The sequence below is a fragment of the Numida meleagris genome, chromosome 3 (genome assembly GCF_002078875.1).
Source record: "Numida meleagris isolate 19003 breed g44 Domestic line chromosome 3, NumMel1.0, whole genome shotgun sequence".
Taxonomy (NCBI): domain Eukaryota; kingdom Metazoa; phylum Chordata; class Aves; order Galliformes; family Numididae; genus Numida; species Numida meleagris.
This window is the reverse complement of record NC_034411.1, coordinates 70405086-70429669: the sequence shown is the minus strand read 5'-3', so window position 1 is coordinate 70429669 and position 24584 is coordinate 70405086. Positions and strand designations below refer to the sequence as shown.

General features: G+C 36.8%; 1 protein-coding gene across 7 annotated transcripts in view; it reads left to right on the top strand.

Annotated features, from left to right (window-relative positions):
- GRIK2 (glutamate ionotropic receptor kainate type subunit 2) overlaps window positions 1–24584 on the top strand; it is a 461962-nt gene that overhangs the window by 160604 nt on the left and 276774 nt on the right. Inside the window, exon 10 of one of the 7 annotated variants that reach the window (XM_021389816.1) lies at window positions 1893–1936. The exons of the other annotated variants lie outside the window; for them this stretch is intronic. Coding sequence (XP_021245491.1) covers window positions 1893–1936 — 44 coding nt within the window. The remainder of the gene's footprint in view (window positions 1–1892; window positions 1937–24584) is intronic. 7 annotated transcript variants of the gene reach the window in all.

Below are 24584 nucleotides of genomic sequence, written 5' to 3'. Positions count from 1 at the left end.
ACTGGTTAAAACTGAGGGTTGAGAATACACTGTCCTCACGTATGGTCCTATTCTCTCTGACCTCAATTTCTGACCTTGATATAAGAAAAATAATTATTAATGATACGCTATTAGGTGAAATGGTTTTCTTGTAAAGATGTATGTTATAAAGAGTTGAAATAAACACAACACAGAATACAGCATATAATCAGATGTTAAATAAACTTGTTTTCTGAATGAGAACCTAATTTCTGATAGGTCAAGGCATTCACCTGAAGAATCTGAATATGATTATACTGTCTAATCCTCCTTCTCTGGCATTTAAGTGAGGTTTTTAAAGAGCCTTATTTATACTAAATTCTTTTAATGTTTTTCTTGCTCTACAAAAGGATCTAAAAACGGATAACTTTTCTTTACTCTGCTTAATATTTTCTCCATATTTCTAGAGTGGTTGAACAAGTGTTTAGCTTAGATGAAAGAAAGGTCCTAAAAGTATAATAATAAGACAGTGTCCAGTATAGCCCAACCATGGCTACAGTTCACACACACACAAAAAAATAATAAATTAGTTGCTCACCAGGGAAATCACCAGTGTTGGCTTTTCACCTCTGTTTTAGCATTGTAGTTTTATATCTTTGCTTGTTGCTAACTTCCTCTAATTTCTTTCAGATGTACTGTAGCAACTGAAATAAGTAAGAGTAGCAATCTCAATATCTGCAATATGCATCTAGTTCTAAAATATCACACAACCTTTGACAAATAAATTCAATGCATTATCTTATAAGTGAGAGCTCTCTATATCATTTGTATTTTAATTAAATATACCGTAATTCAAAGAGATTGAGAACAGTGTACATTTTGGAAAATAGGTTTGTAGGGATGCTTCTAGAGAGGAAGGCTAAAGACTTTGTTTCAAAGTGTAAATCTAATCCAAAGATCAACAGGATGGCATAAACAGAATATTTACGATACTACTATTTATTCATTTGGTTTCGTATTTCTTTAGTCTGCGATATGGTAGCTAAACATTTTTCTTCTCTTTTATTAGCTTATAAAGAAGAAAAATAAAAGCTGATTTGGCAATATTATATTAGTCTGACAAATGTAACAGATGAAGAGCAAAAGCACTGAGTGTTTTTGTTATTCTAGATGATGTGGTGACAGTGATGTGATGTTGACTCTAGGTATCAAAATAGACTTTCCCGAATTTAACCAAGGCATAGGGATAAGGATTTTGGGGAACTGAGAAATCTTATTCTGAATTTTAAAACAATTTCTGTTGTTTACATTTGCTTAAAATGCAAATAAAGTCTACCTTTGGGAAAAAAGAAATCCAATAAAGTAGAACAATTTTAATTTTCAGAGGATGAGAGATAGATTCAGTTTGTTTGTTGTTAGGATAAGTCTAGGAACTGGTGTCAGAAGTTAAGTAATATTTTGATTAACGCATGTTGCTCAAAGCTCTTATCTCTGTGGAACGGAAGAGAAAGCTTATATGCATATCCATGAAATTAACTCAGAACAAGACAGTTTCCTATTGTTTCAGCACATAGCTTTTATTTGAGAAAGTCTTCCAGTGCAACAGATTCTTTTTAAGAGAAGTATGCTTTTCTATAGTACTCCAAGAGCTTGAAATCAACCGTCAAGAACATTCAAATTCAAAATAGTTTCACCTTTCACATGCTATTCTGATTACTGACAGCCTCAAATGACCTTCACATGGTATCAATCAGAACAGACCCATTACAATCAGTTAAATGCAATCCATCTGCTAAGATTTAGCTCAATTATGCATATATAACCTAGACTGAAAACCCCCTCTCCTTTTTTTTTTCTTGTAATATGTAAGGTGAAAGTATGTGTCTCTTTTGATGCTTTATCAATTTCATTTTTCGTGTAATTTATCATTCCAGCACTGTCTCAGTGGAATTTGACAAAAGCGTTTTAAGAATAGAAGGTGAGTAGTTTTCTCTAGAGATCAGAGATTTCGCTAAAGTTCTATCCTGTAATCTTTTGAAGAAATTATGAGTATACAATAATTGGTATAAAGCAGTTTGCTGATCTGGAAACTGAAGAGTCTGTCAAATAAGAAAATAGAATATATTATAGATCTAGCTTTCTTCTGTATCGTAAAGAGTGAAATATATTGCTTTGAATGTAAAATGAATTGGAGTTTGGTATTGGTGAAAGTTCTTGAAACAAAAATAATTTTACTGTTACAGTGTCCCGTTAAAGGTCAGTCACAGAAAAAATGCATGGCCTCAGTTTAGCATGAAAGGAACTTGCAGTAGATGCTCTTCGGGTATTAAGGCTTCTCACACTTGGTCTGGTTTTTGTAGAAGTTGTTGCTGTGTTGTTGTTTAAGATTTTATATACCTGATTTGAATGGAGTATACATCCTGAATTTAATTTTCTGCTAGTTCAACTTATTAGTAGTTCTTTGTGAATGTCTTACTCTATTGTTTGGGGGTATGACAATAGCGTGTTTGAATAGTGATTATTATTCTTTCAAGCCATACAGCTAACTGTAATACTATCCCTTCCTCCACAAGAGTCTTAAAAACTAAAAGTGAAGAAATGGGATTCTTTGGAACAGTGATTTGTGTGAGTGAATATTTATAAATGAAACTAAAAAAAAAATCAAAGCATATACACCTCTTTCCTTGTACATTAATAAGAGTATATAAAAGGTTGATATGAAAACCATTTAGTCATATTCAGCCATACTGTTACCGACTGTCTCAGTTCTGTTTGGTAATTCCAGTAAGAAAGCAAACCAATATATTAGTAAAACTACAAAATAACTGAAAAAAAAAATACTGAAAACAAGAGATAAGCTACAGCTATTTAAGAGACTCTTAACCAAAGCAATCACTTCAGCTTGCAGCCTTAAAGATGAACAAGCACAAGAAATAGTTTTGTTACTTTTTTAGTAGGAAGTAGAAAAATCCATACTGCTTTCCTCATTGAATTCCTGCCTTGCATCCAATGATTTTTTTAATAGAAATCATACCACTGTCTTTAGTCCTGTTGCTACTTTCCTTCTTCTGCATATTTTTCCCACTGGCTGTTAGACAAGTATATCAATATAAGGGAATTGTTCAGTGTTGTGGTTGCTTTATAGCTCATTTAGAGATGGGAATAGTTTGGTGCCGTGAGCAGCTGATGCCCTTAATTTTAAGGAGATGCAATTACTAAGTATGTACTTGCCATGACTAGGTTATATGAGATTGTCCTTTCTAGCAGCTTAGTAGCCTAATGTTCCCGCCATTCCCAGCTCTGTGCTAATCCAAAACCCCGCCTGTTCGTGCTTCTACTGGGGCTCACGCATCTTGCCAAGCCATCAGGTTCCAGGTTTTCAACTAGTTGGTTTTCTGCTTATTAGTGAATTAAATTGGTTTACTCAAGAACCGAACAAGCGCTAAAGTCAATACACTGGAACTAAGAGGAACTTGGCTGAGAAGACTGGGCTAGATGGATAGGGAGGAACTGGACTCCGTCTGCCTTTTGGCAGCAGAAAATCATTAGTTCTTAGCCCACTGTATTGATTTTGTGCCCTCAATCTCCCAAACAATTTGCTGCATCCTTAGTTTCCAAAGGACTTAAACTATAGTCCGGTAGTGAAGTGACACTGTCTACCATCAGAAAACATCAAGTAATGTTGTTTCATATGACAATTGATTGAAGGTTCCTGTAGACAAATGCTGAATTTAGGGGGAGTTATACCCAAAGCTTCCTAGTCCTCGTCCCAATTCAAATACTTCAAGACTTACACAACAGTTTGCACTGTTTCTGTGGCATTTGTTCTGGATCTGTCTGGAAACATGCTTTATGACTTAGAGATCACAAAAGAATTGTGTATTGTACAGCTCATTTCTAAGTTGAGGTTTACACTTCACCCTGTGTGGAGCAGTGAGGTATTTGGCACGCATTGTGGGCTACAGAGACTCCACTTGCTCTTCCCTATTACCCTCCAGGTACCACTAGTCTTCTTCCATGCTTTCAATTCTGTATCTTTTGAGTTGATTCATCTAATATGGATGAGAAAAGAACAAGATATGCAGACGACCAAGCAGGTAATTTCAACCTCAGAAAGGGGAAAAAAAGGTCTAGGGTGATTACCAGATTACCATTATTATTATTTTAAACTACATACTAGTTTTAAGAGAATAAACTCTAGGCATGTTAGCAAGCTTTGCTTTACTGTCAAGAGAGTTAGGAACTTGTGTTTTATAAATAATGGCATTTTCCTTATAGCCATGTGACTCCAGGAGCTTATATGGAAGAAAAATACAGATATTTTAAGCCAATGATAAAATTGTGAAAGTAGTGATTACTTGAACCTTGTTGTTCTTCTGAATGAAATATTTATAAAGTTAATTCAGTCATTTGATCTATTGTCATTTCCCTTTGATTAGTACAGTGCTCTAGCATAGGATAAGAAGCAGCACCTTTTAGATGAAGAATAAGCAGATATGCAGGCATTCACTAGAGGGGTTATGATAGTTAGAATGGATTGAATACAATATTGTGGTCAAAATCTAGTTTAACAGCGTTTTTGATGTTATGTGCAAATGGGTATATTGTTTTTCAGCATTTACCTTTATTACGCACTGATTATAAAGTTTATAAAGTCTCTAAAAATTCTGGTGATTTTAAACCACAGGAAACTAATGCTCAAATTTATATAGGTAAAGCAAATAGAATTCTCATAACATGGGCTGACTGGGAAACAAAGGCAACAAGTAATGTTGTTAGGGCTACGCATCTGAGAACTAAGTCTCAGGCTCTTGCTTCCATTTCAGTTCTTTGGGAATTAAAATTCAAGAAACGCTCTGGATTCCTGGGAAATCCTGTACAGAACTTCGATTTAGGAAAACTTTTTGCACTGGTAGAAATCCAGATGGATCACTAGTGGATTTCAGTCTCATTAGTGTAGCTGTTACAAGATCACAGAATCACAGAATTGTAGGGGCTGGAAGGGACCTCTAGAGGTGGAGTCCAACCTCCCTCCCAAAGCAGACTCCCTAGACCAGGTTGCACAGGTAGGCATCCAGGCAGGTCTTGAACATGTCCAGAGAAGGAGACTCCACAACTTCGCTGGGCAGCCTGTTCCACTGCTCTGTCACCCTCACTGTGAAGAAGCTCTTATGCACATTTGTGCGGAACTTCCCATGCTTCAGTTTGTGGCTATTTCCCCTTGTCCTATCACCATGTACCACTGAAAAGAGTCTAGCCTCATCCCTTTGCCTCCTGCACCTTAGATATTTATAAACATTAATCACATCTCCTCTGAGTCTTCTTTTTTCAAAGCTGAACGGACCCAGGTCACTCAGCCTTTTCTCAATAGGGGAGATGCTCCAGGCCCTCTACCATCTTTGTGGCCCTCCACTGGACTCCTTCCAGGAGATCCCTGTCTTTTTTGTACTGGGAAGCCCAGAACTGGACACAGTGGTCCAGGTGAGGCTTGACCAGGGCAGAGTAGAGGGGTGGGATCACCCCCCTTGACCTTCTGGCTACTCTCTTTTTAAGGCACCCCAGGATACCATTGGCTTTCTTGGCCACCAGGGCACACTGCTGGCTTGTGCCCAACCTGTCATCCACCAGGACCCCCAGGTCCCTCTCTGCAGAGCGCCTCTCCAGCAGGTCATCCCCAACTTGAATGATGAAGGGTGACCAGAAGATGACCAAATAAAAATCTTCCTGCCTACGTTAGTTCAAAAGATAATAACTGACATACTAAAAATAAAATCAAAGTTTGATTTGGAAGGGACCTTTAGAGGTCATCTAGTCCAACACTCCTGCAGTGAAAAGGGATGCCTACAGCTAAATCAGGTTGTTCAGATTCCCGTCTAGTCTCACTTTAAATCTCTCCAGAAATGGGGCACCTACCGTATCTCTGACAGCCTGTTCCACTGCTTCACTACACTTAGCACAAAAAAATCTTTTCTTACATCCAGTCTAAATCTCTCCTCTTTGAGTTTAAAACAATTTCCTCTTGTTGTGTCACATTTTAGGATCATTTTAGTAACCTTCCACTGGATGTGTTCCAACAGATCCATGTCTCTTCTGTACTAAGAACCTGTCTTAAAAATGGGTGCAATGTTGCCTTTTTGCCAATCACAAGGGACTTTACCTTACTGCTATAACTTTTCAAATATCACTGTGACTGGCTTGACAACTGCTGCAGCAAGTTGCCTCGGGACTCTGGGATGCATCTCATCATGACCCATAGGCTTATGGATGTCCAGGTTCCTCAAATTGTTGCAAATCTGATCTTCATTTACAATGGGAGGGACGTTGATCCCCCAGTCCCTACCTCTCCAAGGGTGTATGAAGGTCAGCTGCAGCAGAACTTACCCATTCTACTTTTGCCTGCCTGTGTGCGGAATCTTGAAGTGGCTCCTACCCAGAATGTTCAAGATGCCTAAGTGCTTGTTTGGGCATGGATTGGGCTGACAGCTCAGGTGACCAGAATCAACATGCAATATAATTTCGTTAGCTGAAACCATCCTGCAGGTTTATGGTATTGCTCTACTGTCCTTTGCCTTGTGCCAGAATTTTACTTGTAAAATACTTTAACATCCTTAGTTCTAGAAGACTTTATGAGAACATAAGATGATGGTATTAGTGAGTTTAAGCAAAATGAATGTGTTTCATTCTTTATCATTAATTCTGTTATCTTCTCAATTCCATGCCACCATTGTTGTTCCAAATAGCTTTTGAGGACTGTTGGAGACAACTGTTCTGATATACCATATGTTTTGAATTTTTTTTGTAGAATTATTAGTTAGTAACATGATTGAAGCCAGGACATAAGCCAGCTCATTTTTAATCTGTCTGGCAAGGATGTTTCCAGTGACCCTGGACATGTCAGTGATCTTCCCTGCCATGTTTTTATCCTCTCTGAGGCTGGTATAGTAAGACTTTCCTCAGAGGATGTGTAGGAGAGCTAATTAGCCAATTATAATGTCAAGTATTCAGCAGATAAATCTGCTTATATAGTGTGTTTGAGGATAAGTAGCATTTTATTCATAAGAACAATCATTGCATAAGCAATATACTAGAGAAGGTAGACGGGCAGCATAAATACATCATGTTTGTAACTACTGTGCAAAACTGAGAGATTCAGATGGCAGGAAATAAAATGTAATGGGAGGATTTTACATGTAAGAGATTATTTCACAAGGTGGGAGTGCTGAGAAGAGATATTGTAACGTCTATTATGAAGTAACTTTTGTATTATTTCCATGTCACTGACTAAATGCAAAGTATACAAATACTACGTGAAACAAACATTCCTAAAAACTAGTTATATGACTACAACTGCCAAGTATGTTTTGAAGAGCCTCTAAGGTGTTTAGTACAAGCTTCATTTGACTCGTAATTTAAGATCATCTCTATTAGTCAAGTGGCATTTGTCAGTCTCTCTGGTTATAATTTAAAATGGATTTCCTTGTGCTCATTTAGCTCACTAAATGGGTACAATTGTGTGTAACTTTTAATTTCAATAAGCAAGTAAAACTCACTCTGCTCTATTCATTTTTAAGCACAGTACATAAGTGAGCAATGTTTTGTGTTATCAAATTGGTAGTATAGCATTTCTTTTCCAACAGTTGTCTTTGTTCTTGTATAAAAATTCTATTAATTTTTTTCTTTTTCAAGGAAGGCTTCCTTATTGACTCACTTTTCCTTCTTGTTGAAGGAGCTGCATTATAAAAAAAATCTGGATTTTGTTTCATTAAATGCATCAAAGACATATAGTGTGTCAGCAGTATGGAGCCACATCACAGAAATTTGAATGGTCCCTACTTCAAGGATAAAACTAGCTTTTCAGCATCCTTGTCCCCTACCTGCCAGATCAAAGCAGTTGAGTTTCCAATTCACATGCTAAAAAGGAGGCAGCCGCTAATTTGGCTTACTTTTTATTCTTTGCTTAAATCATTTTTACACATGAAAGCATTCTCAGACTCAGAAGCTTTATTGTACACTTATGACTTTTAATATTTGGTAGAAATGCATCAGCAATTTTAATATGACTTTCACAATGAGACAGTGATCTGGATTTTAGTATACCATCTTTTAATCTTGTCCCAATTGATTGTAGAGGAGGCTTACAAGGTGTCTGTAGTTGAGTGTGCCTTGATTTTTTTCATTCATTGTAGTCAGTGATGACATTCCTGAACTATGCTTACTCGGTGTTTGTCTGTTAGAAATAACATGGCAAGTGGATAGGCACAGTGGGTTTGCTTCTAAAAGACCAATTGCTGTTCATCAGATGTTCAGAAACATGATTTTTTTTTTTAAAAAAAAAAAAAACAAACTGAAAACTGAGTAAGATAAAGCTTGCCATCAACTCTAAACAAATTTCTAAGCCTCCTCAGAAGCCACTGAATACCATTTTGAGACACCTTTTGAAACTAGGAGGTGGGAGAAGTAGTTATTTCCTGACTTTCACAAGAAAAGTGTAAATGTTTTGCTAAGATTTAATGTCAAACTTCTAATTGCGAAGGTTGAATATAATGAATTCCATTCAAAGATCTCAGTCATCTTTTTGAATAATCTGCACTTTGTTGAAATATTGATTTTTTAAATGAACCTTAAGAGATGAAGGTATAGAATTATCAAGCAATAGATTCAGTATTTTTCAAGGTACTTTGAAATACTTTAAAAATAGCTAAGAAGTGCAAAATGTCCTGAAAAGATCTAAAAAGGAATATTAGATCAGGAAACATTTCTTCAGGAGAATAAAATAGATTTTCTTTGTTTTTGCAATTCTTTTCATAGTAGAAAAATTTGCCATCCGATCAGTGGGAAAACAGAAGTACAGAAGGGAACAAGTGGGGAAAAATTTCTAAGCTATGCTTATATAAAAGCTGTACTTTTGTTTACAACTTCTCACTGATGTAATAAATAAACTGATATGGGTATATCTTTTCTTTTTTTTTCTTGGAAGGAGTAGGGTAAATCTTTAAATACTGAGCTTTCATGACTTGTTTTTTTTTTTTCCCAGTAGAAGTCAGTGGCTTTCTTTGTTTTACATGTTTCTTGTATTAGTGGAAATTTCCAAAAGGGTAAATAACACTTATTTTTTCAGTATACATGACGTTAGGTCTGGAATTCATCTTTGTACCTTGTAACAATAGTAAAAATCTGTTATTTCTTAAATGACAATTCAGAATGGCTTCACTAGATCATAGTTTTTCAGTCACAACTAATATTTGAGGTAGATTGGCTTTTTTAGTTTCACTGAAGACTGCAGCTGAATTATTCATTATAGAGCACTACAACTTGCTTTTGAATGATCTGATTTTTGTTAGAAACTCCTGTTGTTACACACTAAAACAAGATGAAACAAGAAGCTGATATAGCAAATTGTGAAAAAGGTCTGGATGTGTAATGATTAGCTATTTTAACTAAATCTTGTTACAATAATCTTTTTCTGATACTGAAAGTAGGTTAAAACTAGGAAATTCTAACAGTCTTTAATTAGTGGGTATGTCTGAGCCAGCTTTGAATCCAAACTTTACCACTCAGGAAAAAGCTTCAAGTAATGGGCATGAATAGAATGGAATATAAGAGAAGGGCCACCATCCAGTTTAGCTTCCACTAATGTTAGAATTGCTCTCTGCACATTTCATTGAATGTTTGATATCCTATTTTGTGTATCCCCTGTACCTGTCACAAACGCTACTTTTTTAACTGAGGCTGGTGTCGATAATATCTGTATTTACAGTTCTTTGTGAAAATGTGATTCTGTAACTCAAGACTTCTTCCTGTGTTTCCCTGCTCTCTTATGGTGTTTTTCTAAATTGTATTTGGCAGGTATCTTTTAAAATTTGTTCTAAACTATTGTAGGATTTTTTGGCACTCCCAAATTAGGATCTTATTTTGATGTCATTACTGATGCTGCTTTAACATACTGTCGTTTTGAGCAAGATACCTACCAGGACCCTTAGGTCCTTTTCTGCAGAGCTTTCTCTAGCTGGGTGGCCCCCAGCATGTTCTGGTACCTGGGGATGCTTCTCTCCAGATGTAGGATTTCCCCTTCTCCTTTTTGAACAGCTGGAGATTATTGACAGTGCATACCCCTAGCATTTCAAGGTCCCTCTGGGTGACTGCACAAACATCAGATGTATCAGCCACTCCCCTCAGTTTCTTGTTAACTGCAAATTTACTGGGGGTGTACCCTATGCCATCATCCAGATTTTTAATGAAGACGTTAAACAAGACTAGGGTACTCTGCTCACTATTTTCTTCCAGATAGACCTTGTACCACTGACTGCTACCTTCTAAGCCCAGCCAGTCAGCAAGGTTTTGATCCATCTCTGCTGTCTGGTTACCCAGTCCACGCTTCCACAGTTCATCTATGAGGATTTTATGGAAGACAGTGCCAAAGGCCTTAGCGAAGTCTAGGAAGACAATATCCAGTGCTCTTTCCTCATCCATCAGTCTGGTTATTTCATTATAACAACATATAGTTGTGTAATCTTTTTTCCTTCTGTGGAAAAATGTTGGTAAAAAAAAACTGCTTTGTTTAAACTGCTTATTCGTTGGATGTCACTGCTGTACATAAATACATGGGAAAAGCTTTCTACCACTATTTGACATTCATCTAGGCATCAGGAAATGAACAGGAACCCTATTTCTAACTCTGTCAGTGGAAGAATTACAAGCATTACACTTGCTACTTATTTCAGAACAAAGCTATTTAATTTGGCAGTTGCTTGCAGGAAGCTATACCCAGTATGTAGTTGATATATGTACAATGCTATTACATACTGTTAAAAATCTTATTGGTGGGCTGCAACAATAGCCTTGGCAATCATATGTCTGGTTATAATTGTGTTATAAATTTTGACTTCCTGTTGAAAAGGGACAGTTATTTTATAAAATGGACTGAAAGGTAACCTTGCTTTCAGGTTTTAGTAGCCATTCCATAATACTAAAAAAAAAAGTATGAGACATTTTACATCTGGATTTGTCAAAAAGAAACAACAGGATCCTGTTACTATCTTTAGTTGAGTATCTTTTCTTTGTACAGAGTACTATGTTTTTATCTAAGGCCAGGCTTTTTTCTTCAAGCCCAATATAAAGGCTGACAAATTATGTAATTTCAGCCATAGCAGAATAAATATGCAACTTACTATAATGATCTTTTTTATTCTCTTACTCTATCAAAACCTACAAAAGACAAATCTCAAAGTTAACGTGAAAGGTAAACACTGAAATGGGAGAGCTAGAAAATTAAAGCCTTAAAATTCAAAGCTGAAAGAGAAGAAAATTAATCCACAAGCCCTTAAATAGCTACTAAATAACACAGAAGTACTGATTTAAAGCATGCATTTTTATCAGAAATTTAAATGCAGCTTACCATTTTAATATGGATGGCAATAATTTGTACTACATTCTTCGTATCACATAAACATTTTTGTAATTGAAAAGCTAGTTTGAAAGATTCTTCAGTATGCAGAATAATTCTACAGTCTTTCTACTTAGTTTTCACTATAATAGATTATAAACAATTCTCTTATTATCTATAGCCATGAATCTGTTCGGTTTTTTATCAGACTTTATTAAGTATATAAAGATAAATTCTACAAAGCACCTTAAGAAATCTGCCAACTTGTTATTTTCATTTCTATTTTGTTTTCTATTGGCTTTAAAAGGATAAATCATGAGTATCTGAACTAAGATTACAGTCAGGTTATGAGGGAGAAATGAAAGTTGATTAGAAATCAGACTCTTACACACATTTAGTGTTTTATTTTCAAATTCAAAAATTGAGTATAATATTCAATGAGGTGGTGGGCGGTGAGTTTCAGTGGTGGCAAAAGCAAAGTGATAAGACAAGCTGTGTTTTGGATGGCCATGCAGATTTTTATGAGCACAGCATGGAAGCTCTTGATGCATAGCTTGTGGCAGTGACCGCTGAAAAATAGTGTTTCATATTTGAGAACTTACTATATCAAATAATGTTATTGTACTACTTGTATCTGTTGCAGTTTCCATGGAAATAAATAGGAGGCATTACTTTTGGAGTGAAATATATGAGCTAATACTGATTAGGAGAAATGTCAGCTCTGGATATCTAGCTACAATTAATACAACAGAAGTGACTCTGTTCTAAAGGCAGAAAATACGTTAGAGATGGAAATTTGCTTGGATATTTTGCTTTTGTGATGAATATATCACAACCTTCTCTGTACTGTTTAAAGATTAAGTGTAGTTTGCTAAATTCGCATTCTTCTCTGAAAACTTGGCAAAAATCAGTAAGATGATCAGGATAAAAAACAGAAGCCCATGTGTGATTATCTTAACTGTTACAATGACAACAAGGGAAACAAGTGATATAATTTGCGAAGGTAACGCCTTTCATTTTTTTGCTAGTCTAGAGAAGGCCAGAGGAATACAGAAGCTCTGGGGTGCACAGTTACCCTCTGCAGAGAGGGATCCAGATGTAACTGGTATGCGACTTAAAAATCAAAGAAATTTGAACCTGTTTGTAGCATAGGTGGCAGAAACATTGCAATTCTGTGAAATGTTTTAACTGCTTGATTCCTGTTAAGATACTACACTCCTGAAAGATTGAAAGAAAGTTTTTCTTGCTATATATGCACCCTCTAGCCAATAAAGTTATGACCTTAGTGAAGTTTTGAGAGATTACTGTAGTAGCCATTATTTTCAAATGTAAAAGAGAATGTAAATCCTTTCTTCCATTTTTTATCCATCCATCTATCTCTTCATTCACATATTATGAAGGTATCAAGGAGGTGACATTCTGCAAATCTACCCAAGGGGAAAAAAAAATGTTGATGTGTAGATGATTAAGCATGTGCCCGCAGCAAATTGACTCCAACCCTAAATTGTGTCAAGCAGTTGGCATAGCCCCTGACTAGTAACTAATTATGTTAATACCAGCAGATGCAAATGGTATATTCCATAGAATGACATATCAGATTCATTAACAATAAACCACTTAATACTGATTCCTGTGTTATGCTTAGCTGAATGTCTATTTGCTGTCAGTTAATATGCTGTGTGAAAACTTCATTTAGAAAAAAATACCCTTTAAAACATAATAAAACTAAACTCATAGGGAAGCAGGAAGTCTTCTATCTGATTGACAAAATGAAAATATTAAAAATAAATACAGTAAAAAAAGCACTCTCTAATGTAGCTTATATAGTAAATGAACAAAACAAACAAAAGCCAAACCAGTCTTGTTTTTGCAGTGTACAAGCATATTGTTTTAGGTTTAAGCTGTTGCATGTTTGTTTCAGTACATCCAGTTTTAGAATTGTTGTACAGTTCCTCATGGCCTTTAGTTTTATTTCCAAGACTGTTTTTCTATTGAATACCTTTTTCCCTGCGGAGAACAGCAGCTGCTGACAGCTGATAGACACCTGCTACTCCCATTTATTTCTATGGATTTCAGTTCTCAGGATTTGTCATGTTTATTGACCCTTTTTATATCAAAAGGTCTGTTTTAAAACTCACTGAGGAAAAGAAATAACTAGAGGCCACAACTGTCCCTCATTCATAATTGTGTAAACCCAAAGTGACTTCACTGATTCCAAAGTTTAAGGGCTGAACGCTTAGGGGGGAAAAAAGTTACTTTAAAAGTAAGGCATTAAGTGATGCTGAAAACTATTTAAAAAAAAAAAAAGATTGTGACAGTGCAGGGATACCAATTGTCGCCTGACTGTCTTATTTTTGTTGTCACTTCTATTCCAGTTGTTCATTTCAGCACAGTTCCATGAAGGGGAAGGTCTTCAGAAAACGATTTTTTTTTCTGCATGCATTTATTTATATGGGCAAAAAGGGTTGTCACCTTCATTAGGATTATGCTTTGGGACATTACTGCAATTTATACTGTTATTTACTCTTAAATCAGCATGCTAAAGATTATACATTGGACAGAAGGGATAATCATTCACTTTGGTATTTATCTGGAACATCTGAACCTGTTAACTTACACATCAGTGCTGTCTTACAAATTGTCTAGAGTCATTTAATTGTGAATGGGATTTGTCTTCAGATACCCTGATGTGTAGGTCAGAAAGTCTGCCTTGTTTTTCCTGGACTGAGCTTGCTGCCATGTTAGTAACACATACGCACTGCTCTACAAAGAAATTCTTTGCATGCCTGTAACCATAGGAAGATTGCGCATGACCATGTCTATAGTATGTATCTTTCTCCTTCTCCACAAGGAGGACAAACACAGAGAAGAATAACAGGAATAGTCTTCACTTGCATATAAGAGATTTTGTGCTTTGAACCTAAGAATAGATTTAGGATCAACTGAACTGGATGTAATTATTAATGAGTCTTGGTGAGGTTTTCATTGGATTCTGCGTAGGGGTGTGTAAGAAACAACCTTTCTAAAGCAACCCCAGAAATAAGTCATGCCTTTAGGTCCAGGGACTTCAGTGTTGGAAAGCAGCTGTTTTGGATGAGCTGGTTTGAGAAGCAGTTGATAAGCTGTTATTTTATTAAGGAGCTTTGTTGTGGTTTGGCACAAATAAAGTGCTGGGACACTGGCAGCTTGGAGATCAAACTGAAAGGAAAGGATGTTGATGTAGTGATTGAGGTGAAGCTGCTGATCAATTCTTGACATGTGAATGATTTCAGAAAAATTTAATAGAAGATTCTACTTGCTTTGGAAGATAAAATTTATACATTTTAATGAGGAGTTTCTCCCCTCCAGTTTTCCCTGGCCTGTGCTATCACTTTGGTTACTGGTGAGCAGTGATAATACTAGGCCTAACCTGTCACTTGGCCCCATAGAATGGAAGTAACCCTTTCCATGGACATGTTTTAGAGGAGAGGACATGTCTCCAGGAGTTCTGTGCTCTTCAATACATACAGGAATGTCTAACTCTGTGAAGGCATTTCAGAGGGCCAAACATAATCTGGCAAATAAAGAAGTAGCTGGCTGCTGAAGACCAAGGTGGAGGGTAGTCTGGATGGCAAGCTTCTTGTTCACATTCCTTCATCATCGTTTGCCTCTTGTAAGGAAGTTACTAGAAAAGGAAATGCCTTCTACATAGCCCTGTGGGAAAGCAAGCCCTAGACAGGTTACAGTAGATGTCCTACATGCTCTTGTGGGATAAAAAACATTGGAAGATACCTTGCCTGTTGAGAAGTATGAACATGGCATACTTTCATTAGTGTGAAAGGACAGGGTAGCAGTGTCAGCCTCTTTATGGGTTACTGTGGACCTTCTTCATCTTATAAACAAATGCAAGGTGTATTATGTTCCTTACTCTGGGAGAACCTCCAGGACAAAAGTGGAGAATACAAAGCATCCAGACACATGGGGCATGATAATGTGCTTATAGATAAACATCATTCTAAGCCTGCAGATCTGAAAAGTAGTTTTTACTCACACAGATGAAAAATGAATTGATCACAGTTATGCTTTTACTCCTCGTATAAGAAGTAGTAGGCTTTAAAATATAAGTTTTTTAGAAATCTTCTCATATTAAAAGTGAAGTACTTATTACAATAATTTATAGGCTACAGACTGATTATTAGAGGGAATAATTATGAATTTATTGAGCTTCTGTGGCTGCTTAACTCTTAGAATTTTCCTTGGATAATCATTTTTTTTTGTTTTCCAACTTTTACCTAGTAGTTTTGAAAGCGAAATTAGAGTGCTTAGTGTCAAAGGTTTCCCTTGAAGAATTTTTCTTAAAATGTATTCCTGAATACCAATTCGAGCAGTTCTGCCTTATTGAAAAGTGCTCTGAAATCCTTAGGGATGGAAGGTGACAGGTGTTATATGAATGCAAAGTGTTACCTGTGGCAGATCTAGGTCAAAATCTTAGTAAGGGCACTCAAATTCACCTTTTCTTAACATGAGATTTTTGCAAAGGGCAGTTTTGAAGTCTCCATCAATTGTTTTTAGCAGCTGTCTGCTGATAAACTGACTGCTATATTGGTGTTGATATTGCTCCTCTGGAAATGTTTTCAGTTATGTGGTCTGAGAAACATTTGCTTTTACATTGAAGTGACTACATATACCAGTTTTAAATGAAATGCATGGTGGGATGTAGGAGCAGTAAGGAAAGAGAAAGATAGTTGAGTAGATGATTCTGTTGAAGATCTTAAATTAGACATGAATTTCATGATTTTGGGGTTTCTGTTTGAGTAAAGGAGAATGTTTGCAATGAAATAAAATCTTGCCAAGAGCAACTTAAACATTCTATGAATCTACCAAAAGAGATTGTGTTGGATCTGAATAGACCTCAGCTCAACAGTAATTTTTTTGTATGGTATATATAGTTTCTTGATGCTTCTTGTGCATATACTCTCTCTGTTCATGAAATATAACAAACAACAAAACAACAACAAAAAAGATAGTGCACTGTTAGTTTGTATTTTGAGACTTTGCACTTAAAAGTGGTAAACTAACAAGTTTGCTGTTTTTCAATGAATCTGTCTTAAGAAAATCTTCAGAAAATCCTATTTTTCATCATCATTTAATAATGTATATATTACCTCCCCGAATTGTATAGATGCTCAAAAAGGCAAAACTGTATGTGTGAATACACTCAAACACTTTTTTGAAATATAACATTGAGGAGAAATGAGTTATGCAATCCTTCTTATTCTTTGAGCAAATTTGGGTATTTATCCCGATGTCTTTCATTACTATGCATTATTTTCTTGAGTTTGTGCTGTTTTTACTCTAATGTGATTTCAAACAAAACATTTATCATTTTGAAATCTGTACTTCTGTAGAATGTCTGCCTATAACATTTTGAAGTTATATCTAATTTTCCTAAATGGAAATTAAAATAACATTTTATTCTAAATTGGTGTAGCTTGAGATTTTTTGTAGGATATTCAAATACCTGTTGATGTGATTTTCAAGAAAAATTTTTAATTATGTTGCTGTTCTCAAATCTTTTTATTCTGCTTTGCATCAAGAACAACACTAAATGACAGGATCCTTTTTTGAAGAAAAACACTGTTAATCTCTTGATGTTTTACAGCTATATTGAAATTATGTTTTCCAAAACTTCTTTGTTCGTGACAGAGGAAAAAAGATTGCTCTCCTGAAAATGTTTCCTTAACTTTCTTTGCTTGTTGCCTTGCTAGGGGCCCAGAAGAACAATTAATTTTCTTAGTGGAAATCACTTCTAAATTAGTGAAAAGTGAGCTCTGTATTTAGTAGATACCGTTATACTTTGCCTAGTTTCCTCCTCACTGCACCATAGTTGAAACAGTGACAACTTTAAGCTTGTAAACTTTGATGCGAATCTCAGTGCAGATGAGTCATCTAAGTTATTCAGGTTTCTGGGGAGTTATTTGAGCTCTGTGACTACCTTGTTAATGGCATTCAAATTAATTCAAAACTAACTTAAGTACTTTTATAGGAGTTATGCTTATACCTGTCTCTTCATTTTCACCATAGCTATGGTGTATATACATATATATTTTTCAAGACACCTATTTTATTAGTTCTACACTGTGACTGCTAGAAGCATTTCCACTCAGCTGCCAACCACCGGTAATTTTCAAACACCCCATTTATCTGTTGTTCCTAAATACTTGTTAATTTGTGGCTATTACCTAGTGTTCGTTACTGATTGAATAAAAATGGTTCTAGATTTCTCTTTACACTGAAAATGTTGTACTGGGTTTAAGTGGCACATTTTGGCAGTGGACGGGCTGCAGGTGTGGGCTCTGTGAGCAAGCAGAGTCAACTCCAGCTGCTCCAAAGGGACCCGCCGCTGCCAGAGCTGAGCCGTGAGCGGCGCTGGGTGCGCTCTGCGAGAGCAGATGGAAGGAAGGGACGAACCGCTGTGCAACAGCAGCTGGGACAGGGGAGTGAGAAATGGAGAGAACGGCCCTGCAGGCACCGAGGTCGGCGCAGGAGGAGCTCCGGGCACACGACAGCAGCTCCCCGCAGCTCGGGAGAGGCCCACGGAGGAGCGGGCCGTTCCCCCGCAGCCCGCGGGCACCGCGCGGAGCAGATCTCCCCGTACAGCCACGGAGAAGCCCGCGGTGGACGCGGCCTGAAGGAGCCGCAGCCCATGGATAACCCCGCAGGAGCGGCCCGGGCCGGAGCTGCAGCCCGTGGGGAGCAGCCCGCGGTGCGGCGGGAGGGCCGGGGGAGCTGTAGTTTCTGGGAGGCCCGCACAGGATTTGTTTGGGCAGGATGATATCCCATGAGAGGGATCCCACACTGGAGTAAGGGCAGAGAGTGACCATGAAGGAGCGGCAGAGACTGTTTTCAGGGCCCCATTCCCTTGAGCTGCTTAGGGTGAGGAGGTGGAAAAGGGTGAATAGGGGGAAGGTATTCATAGATAGCTTTTAGTTCTCCATTGCTCTAGGCTGTTAGTAATGGGCAATAGATTATCAGTCTCTCTATGCTGAGTCTGTCTTGCCTGTGATGGTTGTTAATAAGAAATCTCCCTTGTACGTGAGCCCTTTTAACGGTATTTTTTGCCCCTGTTCCTTTGCTCCTTTGAGGAGGGAGAGTGATGTGGTGGAGTTTGACTGTCCATCAGAGAGAAATCACAACTTTATAAATACAGTGTTGTTCGTTCCTTGTTCACTTCTTGCAGATATGATGTCTATTTCTTCACAGACTATTTCCTTAGTCAGCTGTCCTCATTCTTTCATGACTGTCCTCTTTTTCTTAACCCTTACTTAAAAATGAATGTATTTCTCTTTATTTGCAGTCCCTTGCATCTCCCAATCAAAATTCATTGTGCCACTTCTTAAGACATTTCCAAGTAGCCAGTAGAATTGATGAACCAGTTGAATTTGAGGAAAAACTTCCCTATTTTAAGGGTGATGGAGCACCAGAGCATGCTGCCCAGAGATGTTGTGGAGTCTCCTTCTCTGGAGATACTCAAAATCTTCCTGGATGCTTCCCTGTGTAACCTACTGCAGGGAACCTGGATTAGCAGGAGGAGGTTGGACTAGGTGGTCTCCAGAGGTCTCTTCCAAACCTTCTGATTCTGTGAATTCAAGTAATGGTAACTTGTTCATAGTGATATTCAAGACTGTGAAAACATATTCAACTGAACATGGAAATCATGCTTGGGAGATGACTTCATCTGGAAAATATCAATATTGGTAACAGCAGTTCATTGAAGGCTTAAAGGCAATATGCTTCCTAATTCAGACATAGTAAACAACGATCAGAATTCCTATCACTTAATTTACATAGAACTGATGAAATACCTTACTTTATTTCTACCTAATTGCAACTCATAAATGTACGCTTTTTGAATAGAAGTACTCAAAATTATATTGGTTATAAATGGAACCTGAAGATTTGAGTGTATCTCAAAAGTAGAGTGGAGTACTTTGAAATAAAGAGAGCACCAAACCCACTCCACCCCAAGTATGTTAATTTTAAGCCAATGTACTTTGGTTAGACTCAAAATTTACCTGTGTATATGTGTATATACTAAAAGGCTTAACATTTTTACATGTTCTTCTTGTACCTGCATCTGACAGCAATAATAGACAATTTATGCAGCTCATAAAATTACTCTGGAAAGCTGATTTGCTGCAGTTTGTAGAAATGTTGATAAAAGAGCAGCTTGTGCTGTCTTAGATTTTTTTCGTCTTTTGGTTTTATGTTTTTACTTTCAAAAAAAAAAAACACTGATAAAAATTATGACTCTATAACGCACCAGTCGATATAAAGATATTTAGGTTTATTTTCAAACCTTGAAGCATAGAAGGAACCATGCCTATTTTATTGATGTGGCGGCAGAAATTTGATAATCATCATCAAAATGTTATGAGTAGCTTTGAGTGTTGCTCCATGAGAATGCAAGTAAAACTGGGAATAAAATCTACCAGCACAGACCGTATACAATTCTGTGTCTAATTATTAGTGTGATAAACTGTAAAATAAAATATATAATTAGTATTTGGACTGTGATAGTGACAAAGGCTCTAGGAGTACTGAACTCTGTCAGGATTTTCTTTATATACAAGGTAATCACTTTGAAGTGGTTATAGGTAATAAGGGTTCACAGTTGGTATCTGAGTACTAATTAAAGGTGGCACATTGAAATGATTTTCTGATCTTGTTTATATTGTGATGAAACATACTCTAGATGACTTTAACATTTAGTATTTTAAAAAGTAATTATTTCAACATAAAATTTGATGATAATTTGTGGGGCATCAGTTTTACTGTATCATCATTTGTTAAATTATACACTTGACACTCTAAGTCCTTCATCATCACTGCTAGCTTTGTCTATTTGTGTTCTCTCTCAATTAAAAATTGTTCCCAAGTAAATAATTGCTACACAAAATCGACTAAGTCAAATACTGATATATTTTCCTTGTGTCATACTTGAACAAACTTGTATGATGTTAACTTTTTTTATGTATAGTGGCCATGTAGATTTATTTTCACGATTTAATAGTAGAATTATATTTTGTATGTGGTTGTCAAAGTAACTATTTTGAGTAATTTCTTACAGTTGCATAGGTATCTGATATAAATTAAACCTTTACGTGAATATTTGTTTAAATGGACTTCTTCAAAACTCTGGGGTTTGTTTGCTATGTTAATTTTGAATGTAGGGGGTTAACAGCCTACGTATCAGAAGCAGTAAGGGGAAGACTGTTATACAAAAAGCTGAACCTACTTTATTGCACTTACATATACAATTAAGCACAGAGATATATAAAAACAATCAAAGGTAGAACTCTAATTGTAACCGTATTTTTTGTATGTTTTACTTGTCAGAACTAATGCTGAAGCTAAACTTAGTTTTTTTTGTAGTCCATCAAGGCAGGAAAGAGAGGTTCTCCTTCAGGATATTCAGGGAATCCTGTTATGAATGACCCTTTAAAGAGTTTTATTCTTTATTGTTCATGGAGGAATGCTGTGCATTTAAATTCCTGATGTAATAAAAGTCTGAGTAGTCATGTGGCCCTACACGTTTATAACAAGGTCAGAAATATTTGCTGACAATCAGATTTTCTCCCCATTGACTTCAACTAGATGTTTAATCAGATCCTTTTAGACTTTAAAACTTAAAAGAAAAATCATGTATCTTAAGTAGAGTTTTCAGAACCAGCTCATAGAGTGCATTGGTTGCTCCAAAAGTAAAGCCTCCTATTTTTTGTGGGAACTAGAACAAATAGAGCACAATAACACTATTTGATTGAGGAAATTCTCAGCTATAAAACACTGTTTTTCAACACAATCACCACCATTAGCACTGCATTTTCACCAGTGATGAACGAGAGCCTTCATGATGTGCTCATAAAAAATCTGAACCAGCGGAGGTGATCCACTATTTCACAGCTGGTATGATAGTGTTGTTGCTAGGAAAATGTGGCCAATGGGCTCTGACTTTCATTGACCCAACACATGGAAGTAAGAATGTGCCAAATCTGGACTACAGTGGTAGTCCTGCTACGGGTAGGATGGTTCAGCCAGGATTAGCATGTGCTCCACAGTCCTCAAACTGGAATGGGGCCTGGCATTATCATGTTGCAAGAGAGAAGTTGTCATCTTCTCTGACCTGTCCCTGAAAGTTTGAGTCTTCAGCTTAATCAGCATCGTGATATAGTGGTTAGAGTTGGTTTGTCTGGGTTCCAAGAAATCCAGAAATATTACCCATTTCCTATCCCAAAAGAGTGCACATTATTTTCTCTACTGAGGGTTGCATTTTGAACTTTTTATTTGATGGGGAATTCGCATGTTGCCACTTCACGGACTTCTGTTTTTTATCTCTGGGTCATAGTGGTGACAGCAGTCTGAGTTTTGTATATGGATTTGCATTCTACTTACTCAGTAGAAATTATGTTTCTCAATGAAAATTTTCATGGAGGGTGATTGTGCTCTGAGTGACTAAATCTCTTGAATTTACTTAATCACTTCCCTATTTTCCTTATTTCAAAAGCCCTTTTTGAAAGTAGTGAAAAAAATTAATTATATGAAACAGATAAAGTGTGATGATTAAATGTATAATATTTATAAAATTACTAATAATAAACATAGCATTCAGGTATCCTACTTTCAGTTTCACCTACATAATTTTTTCATGGGAAAATCATAACTTGCATTCTTTTTTTCCAATAAATATGACCTAGTTTAAGATGCGTTTAAAAATTATGTAGTAAATGACCTCTTTAATATTGTAATGTTGTTTGGAGATAAATATCACCAAAATATTAACTAAAATAATAATTTTGTTTTGAATAGTTGCGGCTAAAAGCAGTCATGCTTGTTATAATAAAGTGCATCCTGTCAAAATGAGTGCATACTACACTACAGGTACAACATGTTTTGTGAAATCCCTTGAGCTACCTATGTTCAAAAACAAATATAAACCTAAGGAATACAGTTCTTACTTCAGCAACCCTAAACATACTTCACAGATAAGGTATATTAACAAAAATGATTTTACCTAATATGTGTTTGACATTTTGAAAAATATTAAAAATAAAACAGTCCCTTTCTTGCACACCATGAAGAAAATTGTTTTGGTCTTTAAGACCTAACATTCATTAATTGTTTCTTTAATTGCTTTATGGGGATTTGTTAGCTTGACAGATTTGTCTTTTGCTGTTTCGAATAACTCTAGCAGTTGCTAAATATTCTAATAGAATAATTTAGTAAAGTAAATGTTGTTTAAAGAGTGGTGAATCTGATTAATTGCTTTGAAATCAGAACTCAAGAGGGTTGTGTTAAGTGGATCTATGTCCAGGTGGATGCTGGTGGTGAGTGGTGTCCTCCAGGGGTCTGTTTTGGGACCATGTATGGGAATTGTTGGCTGATGGAGCACCTGGAGGAAAGACCCAGTCAGCCCTGGGAGCACAGGTGAAGGCAATTCACCTGTGTAACAGGAAAGGGTGAAGCCTGGCTCCACCCCTCTTAGGCCGCATTTAAGGGCTGACTGCCACTGAGGATGGATCTGTTTCTAGTGATCTCTCCTTTGTGGAGCTTTTCCCTGCGAACCCAGAGTCTTCTGATACAGGTGTGTGATCTACTTCCCTTCCTTCGTAGCACCTTGCTCTTGTAACAATCTTTCCACCTCTTTTGTAATGCCTTTCTCATCACGTTGATCCTTCCTATCGTTGCAGACCAGTACTGTTTACAATCTTTCTCAATGACATAGATGATGGAATTGAGTGCACCCTCATCAAGTTTGCAGATGACACCAAGCTGAGAGGTGCAGTTGATATGACAGAAGGAAGTGATGACCTTCACAAGCTCAAAAGTTGGGCCCATGTAAACCTTATGAGGTTAAACAAAGCCAAACGCAAGGTGTCGAGGCAATCCTGGTAAGATGCATAGGCTGGGAGAAGAACTCCTTCAGACTAGCTCTGCTGAGAAGGACTTAGAGGCCCTGGTAGATAAAAAAAACTTTACACATGCTAGAAGTATGTGCTTGCAGCCTGGAAGGCTAACAGTATCCCAGGCTGCATCAAAACAGGGATGGCCAGCAGGGTGAGGGAGAAGACTGTACCTCTCTATTCTGCCCTTGTGAGGCCTCTTCTGATGTACTGCATCCTGGTAGTAGTAATGCATCTCCTTTGACAAGCAGTTTAAGGTATTCTTTGGGAATGGTTGCACATCTCCTTCAGGCAGTTTTACATGAGTCCTGGCAGTGCAGAGGTATGAGGCAAGCTGCTAAGCCCACGAAGTACTCAGAGGTTAAGAAATCTTTATCCTTGAAGAACAATCATCTCCAAAATTGGCAGAGATATTAAGATTTCTGGTAATCTACACCTTAAACTTGGGCAACTAAGGAACAATGCAGTGTAGATTTTTCCCTCCTTTGGAAGTAACATCTGGTGGAAGATGGATAAAATTTTACTGGAGAAAACAATGTCACTTTCTCAGCTGGTGTAAATTGGTGCGACTCTGAGTTAACTCATCACAGCTGGTACAGCAGCTGAGAGGCAGAAAATGTGTTAAGGTTGTGGTTTAGCTGCAGCTGTACCAGGACAGTTGTGTTCTAGGGTATGGAATGTTTTTTCCTGCTAATTGTACTTTTTTTTGTAGTTTTTCCGCTGATTTTTTTTAATACTGTATTTTGATCTTAAGTCAGTTCTAAGGAAGAGAAACATCTGTGGCCTTATTTCAACTGCTGAGTAGGGACGTTTTTCACCTTCAGTTAGAAAAGTGTATGAGCATCTAGCTGTTCTGTGAAAGCACTACAAAGGCAAGTTGCCTCTGTTTTGCCATGGGGTAAACCAGCAAGGTCATAACACGTTGAGTTTGTGCTCATTCATTATCTCAAGATGTAGTAACATGAAAATAAAGTATTTTAAAGACAACATATTTCCAACAGGTAACCATTTGTGTTTTATGTAAGAGACTTGGCTGAATGTGGAATGTTTTCAGAAAATCTTTCTGGCAGTTCAAGAAATTGCTAGATTTATTTATATGAAAACAGTTTTATATATTTCATTTGTGGCATTATTAGGTGAGATTTTCAGAAATGCTTCAATCACAGGGTATGTGTAGTGCAGTGGACAATGATTCTGATGCCTACAGGAATTTATAACCTGAGCTATCTTTCCTGGCTTAGCAAAATAGTTCATTACTTCAGGTACTATTAAAGAATGTTATCTAATAGCAACTGTTCTGTTTT